This window comes from Schistocerca piceifrons, chromosome 7 (genome assembly GCF_021461385.2).
Source record: "Schistocerca piceifrons isolate TAMUIC-IGC-003096 chromosome 7, iqSchPice1.1, whole genome shotgun sequence".
Taxonomy (NCBI): Eukaryota; Metazoa; Arthropoda; class Insecta; order Orthoptera; family Acrididae; genus Schistocerca; species Schistocerca piceifrons.
The window spans coordinates 192755704-192761703 of NC_060144.1; the positions used below are offsets into that span (position 1 = coordinate 192755704).

The 6000-nt window shown below is 35.1% G+C and overlaps 1 protein-coding gene across 1 annotated transcript in view; it reads left to right on the forward strand.

The window, feature by feature from the left end:
• The window catches only part of LOC124805110 (WD repeat domain phosphoinositide-interacting protein 4-like), a 46326-nt gene extending 41339 nt beyond the window's left edge, over positions 1-4987 (forward strand). The window contains exon 8 of the mRNA XM_047265561.1: positions 3100-4987. Within this exon, the coding sequence (XP_047121517.1) occupies positions 3100-3212 (113 nt within the window). The 3' untranslated portion in view covers positions 3213-4987. The remainder of the gene's footprint in view (positions 1-3099) is intronic.
• The last annotated feature ends 1013 nt before the right edge of the window (positions 4988-6000 follow it).

Genomic DNA, 6000 nt, shown 5'->3' on the forward strand with positions numbered 1-6000 from the left:
ATGTACTTTCTGAACATACCTCGTACTTAGTTCCTATTTCTGCTATAAAACAAGCATAGTGTTCACTGTTCACCTAGCAAGTATTGTAATCGACTTTAGTGTTTTAATTTTGCGGAACATTTTCATAGTCAGCTCACTGAACAAAATATTAGTCTCCCCCTCACTTTAAAAAAAGCACCCTGGTGTCTTCTGGCAACTGTAGATGATTTAGAACTGGTCCTAGATAGTCTGTGACTGTTCACTCCAGACGTAAGTAATTGCTGTGAAGTGAGATGAATGTGCTAGTCAGTTGTGTGCAATCAGCACAGTTAGACGGTATGATTTTGATATGTGATAGCATGGCAAAAGCAGCAATAGTAGTGAATCAAGGTGTACTTGCCAACATTCCTGTAAGGAATGGTGTACTGCTCATTCAGCAGTGGTCGTAAAAAGATCATAACAGACAGGGACCAGAGAAGAGTGTCACACCTTGGTTTCAAACCTGACAGGAATCAATACCTCAGTGAATGCGTGTCCATCTTTACCAGTTTCCGAGTGAACATTGTGATGGGAACTGGATTCAGCCACTTGCAGGAGCACATAAAGCTGCACATTCTTAATTGGCAAAACAGCATGGAAACTGGATGGTAACTTTGGGATGGCTGTCATACCATGGCCTGGGCGCATTCATTCAGATTACTGTGAACATGAACCAGGATATTTATTTCAATATTCTACATCTTTGTGACGAATATTGTACCAGCAATATGCTGTGAATAATCTTATCTTGCAAGATGACAGCAGCCATCTTCACAGAGCTGCGTGCCCATGTCCCTAGTTTGGCGAACACTCTGGCATCCTATCACACCCTGCTAAATCCTGTAGAAAATGTCCGGGATTAATTAGAAAAGCAGGTCAAATGCAGCACATAGTACCCACACGGTTTGATAGGCCTATGAGATCTTAATCACCAATGGGCTTGGCTCGACAAGGCGTACCTGAAGAAATACTACCCTCTTTGAACTGAGGCCATTATCAAGGAGCAGTGTTGAGAGTCACACGATTTTTTCGTGATGTCACCTGTTGGTGACTAAGTTTTTGTCCAGTGTGCTTACAACAGAGTTGTTACCATATTTTTAGAGCAATGTTCTAAACGTACTACTAAGTTCTTACATTGTGTGGCTAATATTAATCTAAATGAAACAGTTGTAGAAAGCTATGATACTATTTTATTTTATTTTATTTTATTTGAGATACATATTCCATAGATCCAGTAATGCGTGATTACGCATGGATGTGGAACGAGTCAAAGCAGATACAATATAGATATCATACAATACATACATACTGGTATATTACACATGATAGATGAATGATTCAAAGCTGGTACAATACACTAATATAATCAAGACAATAAACAATACAATACAATATAAAAAATACAATAGTGATAAAAAAAACAATACAGATAACAATGACAAAGGAAATAATCTGAATTACTACTCAAATTATTCATCTAAAGAGTAGAAACATTTTTCCAGTAGGAATTCCTTTAGCTTTTTTTTAATAGCATTTTCTTTTCTTTTAGAAACTTTGTTACTCGGGAGTGCGTTAAAGGATTTTGTACTTGTGTACTTAACCCCTTTTTGTACCAGAGAGAGATTTTTCCGTTCACAGTGCATATCACCTTTCCATCTGGTGTTATAATGATGGTATGCCTCATTTGTTTCATATTCAGAGGAATTGAGAAGAGTGAAAGCCATGAGTGAGAGGAGATATTGTGAGGTAGTGGTTAATATACCTAACTGTTTAAAAAGATTTCGACATGAGGTTCTTGGAGGGATACTACATATAATTTGGACTACTTTTTTCTGGCTTACAAAAATTTTTTTTGAAAGTGGTGAATTGCCCCAAAAGATTATTCCATAGCACATCACTGAATGAAAGTCGCCAAAATATGCAGACCTTGATACGTTGATGTCTCCAATTTTGGAGATTATTCGGATGGCAAATGTTGCTGAGCTAAGCTTTTTTAGTGTTTGCTGTATGTGGAATTCCCAGTTGAGCCGGTTATCTATGTGAACGCCTAGAAACTTTGTGCACTGAACAATCTGTAACTGTTGGCTCTTGTGTGCGATGTTAATCTCTTCTGGGCTTATGTAACTGGATTGGAACTGCATGTAATTTGTTTTGCTGAGGTTTATTGCTAGAGAATTTGCCATGAACCAGTTCAGAGCATTTTCAAGTGCTTGGTTGGTATTTAACTCTACGTCAGTGGAGGTATTGCTGGCTGTCACTATACTTGTGTCATCTGCAAACATTGTGATATTGGTAGCACTAAGTATGTTGGGGTTACTAATAGAAGATTCTCTTAACATCACTCAGCACAAGTGTGTGATGCATGCTTAGTTGAAACAAATAAACTGAATATAAACGAATGAATGGAAAAAAAAGTTTTGTTGGAGGATATATTTTGTCATCCCACTTGAGAATGGTCACTATTAAAGCTCTGTTTCTGGTCCCCCCTCCCCACAGTTCCCTTTTCATGGCTGGACCCTCCTACACACAACCAGCCTCTCATGTCTCCCCCATCCTGCCACTCCAGCCCCCTTCCAGAAACATTTCTTTTTACTAGCACACTCCAATGACATAACAAGATATGTTTTAACTTTGAAAATGCCTTTTCTGACCATGGCCCCGAAACTAGTGACGTGGGAGAAGACTGGTATTGGCTTCTTACAAATGTATTACTGCAAATGCTAGTAACTTTTTCTCCCATGGTGTGCTTTTTAGGCTTACACTCTCATTAAGTAGTTTCCCTGTATTGCTCAGTCTTTTTCCTGTGACTGTGTTTTAAGAATGACCCTTTTAACTGGAAGTGTAATAATTGCTTTTGAACGTCATAAAATATTGAACATACTAGAATATTTGAAGCTCAGGGGAAGAATTTGATAACTGACACACATTCCTTAAACACAGTCCAGGCTGTTAAGTAGATGTAAAAAGTTAAACAGACAGAACAAAATTATTTTTCTTGCAATTGTGTGCAGTATTAATCAAAGTTTTAGTGTTTATTTGCTGTTTTGTGATGTTAATGATTCTCACTACCAAATGTTTCAGCTGTGTGCTTGGATGGCACTTTCCATAAATATGTCTTCAATTCCGATGGCAATTGCAACCGTGAAGCATTTGATGTTTTCCTTGATGTATGTGAAGATGATGACACTTGCTGACAGCAGCCAGTGGTTCACAAAAACAGGGAAACAGTAACTTCTGTACATAGTACATTACAGACTGTGTGTCTAGAACTGCTTGCACTCCCCTGCAGGAGGATATTTACAGCTATATTTTACACAACTCATTTGAAAGTGAACTGTTGTCCTTTTGTGCTTGCTATTTGTGGATTTTTGCTTTTGTACAAATATATTACAAATGTGTATTTAATGTGTTGACTGCTGTCCAGTAATGGAAAACTGTGTTTATTTTGTCTCGAGACATGCTTTCAGAGAAACATTGTTTCATCTGTATACAGTCTTAAAAAGCAGCTATGCACAAATTATTGTTTTATTGTAAATACATCCAAGGGCTATGTGTGCTAGTTCCACTGCCACCAGTTGTACATAAAGTGCTCAGAAAATGGAGAAAACAACAAATAATTTGTTTACTATACAGCTAATGGGATATTGTGTACGAATGTGTTCATTGTTAGGTAAATGACAGACATAAATGGTGTTTGATGAAAAGATCTTTAAATTTAAAATTACGCATTTTGCTAAACATGGTGCACATATTGGTGGTTTTCCACATGATGGATATTTGTGTGTCACTTTCAGGATTTTGTGGAATGTGATGGAGACAATGTGATTGTTTTTAGGGTAAGTGGATCTCTGCAAAGTTTGCAGTTTTTATGTCACAGAGTTCCTGCTGTTCTGGAATATAGTTGTTAATTTTTTTAGTTTGGATATGAGTACTGTTGGTTCTGTTTCAGCATGAAATAAATTCTACAAAAAGCATGACTTAGACGTTAGGAATGTCTGTCTGTGTAAAAGAACCAATATCTAAGGAATTTTTTAGGTTGTGTTGAATTTCTCCCTACCATATCTGTACATTATATCAGGTGTGAGGTACTGCTGTAAAGGAATTGTCACAGTGTGATACAATTATTGAGCATTCTCAATTCATCCATGATATAGCATGGCATAAAAATGCCGCTTAAAAGTAATCACATATAGTTTTTTTCCAGGGGATTCATCAGAAGATAAAATTAGGGCATCTGTAACATATTATATTTTCTGAATACCAGTGTGACTGGTAGTGGAACTGAGAAAGGTGAATGTTTTACTTAAATATTTAATTTTGATTTTTGTAAGCCATGAACTTACAAAAATTTCTTTGTTCTGATTTTTGTTCTTCTTTGTGTTTGTATACTTTTCTGTCAGTGTTGTAGCTAAAATAGAGTAGTTCTTGGAAACATTCAGTCAACCAGTTGTAATAAATCTTATTCCCTAGCATGTTTTTTGTGTCATGCCCACTAATTATAATGTGAAAGCAAGATAAGGTGTTTGGATATAAGTTGGACATACTTCTTAACTGCTTCATTGAGAATAGCCTTCTTTTACAGTATGGTTATAAATAGTTCTTTACTTCAGGCAAGAGAAGAAATTACTGCTTATCTTCTCCGGAATGATTCAACATTTGTTGTTCTATTTCCTCCAGTAGATGTTTGTGGTGTAATGTACTATTGTTCCTCCCCTCCCTGCTGAGCATTTCTTCCATTTATGTCTCTGTGATGTTCACGTATTCTACTCATATGGCATGCTTTCCCTTTCATTGACCCAGTAAGTTGGTTTTGTTGGTGAAGTATAATAAAACCTGGGCATTAGTTAAGTTTTAACTGTGCTCAGTGTCAACAGATTCTAGAACATGAAATCACATTTCTTGTCAGCTTCCATTTTTTTCCATGCCTTGCCTTAATTTTTTAAATGTTGTTAAATGTAATATCAGTATCTTTGTAATAAGTATATATCAAAGTTTGTAATATATCACCATTGATTAGTGGGCCATCAGTCATTAAGTTACTTCTGCAAATTGTTTAGTAGTTGTAGCATATTCTTTGACTTTTTATGAGTGAAATAGTGATAACAAATCATAGTCATTTCTTATTTGAATCTGTTTATTTGAAAATTTTTGGTGAATCCTTATTTAATCAGTTTGTTACAACTATCGAAAGTAACTCTCTCGCAATTTCTCTTTAGCCTATCTTTTATTTACTTGCCTCTACTATATTATTTATACTGAACAATTATTTTAGTTCTTTATTCTATTGTAGCGCTGCATATGTTTTTTACACTTATTAATTAAAAACAAATTCATACGGTTACCAGTTGATAAATTAATGTATGTAGGAGACCTGTGTACAAAGTGAGATATTTATTGTGTCTAATTAGTGATACACATTTCAATTTAATAAAATGACTGTAATTTGAGCAGAACTGCCTTATTGCACTGCATAGCATTCTGCAGCTCTTGGAAGTGCATCCTCTTGCAAGCAGTACATTTTTATCAGTGATAATTTTTAAAGATAAGCCATAGACTGATGTCAATGTACATTTAGAAAAATGTATGTTTGTCTTCCATTTCTAGAAATTCAGTAAAATGGTTTCTGTCAAAATTAGTCTCATTTATATGTTCTGAGTACCTGACAATCTGTTAATAACAATTTCTCTCTTTCTTTTACGTTGTAGTTATATATTAAGAAGTCATTTAACTTTTTATCTAAATTGATAAATAGATTTTTTTTTGCTTCAATTAAGTTACATTTCTTGACAGTGTGTCAAACTGAGTCAATATGTTATTGGTTTTATTACATAAAATGGGTTAAAGGTTATCTCAGTGTAAATATACTAAGCCATGCAGTATGTTTGTAGTATTTTGCCATATCTGTGTGAAATAGCTGAATAAGAATAAAATAATCATTTGTGGCAGATTAAAATTGAGCACCAAATCAGAACTCAAAATACA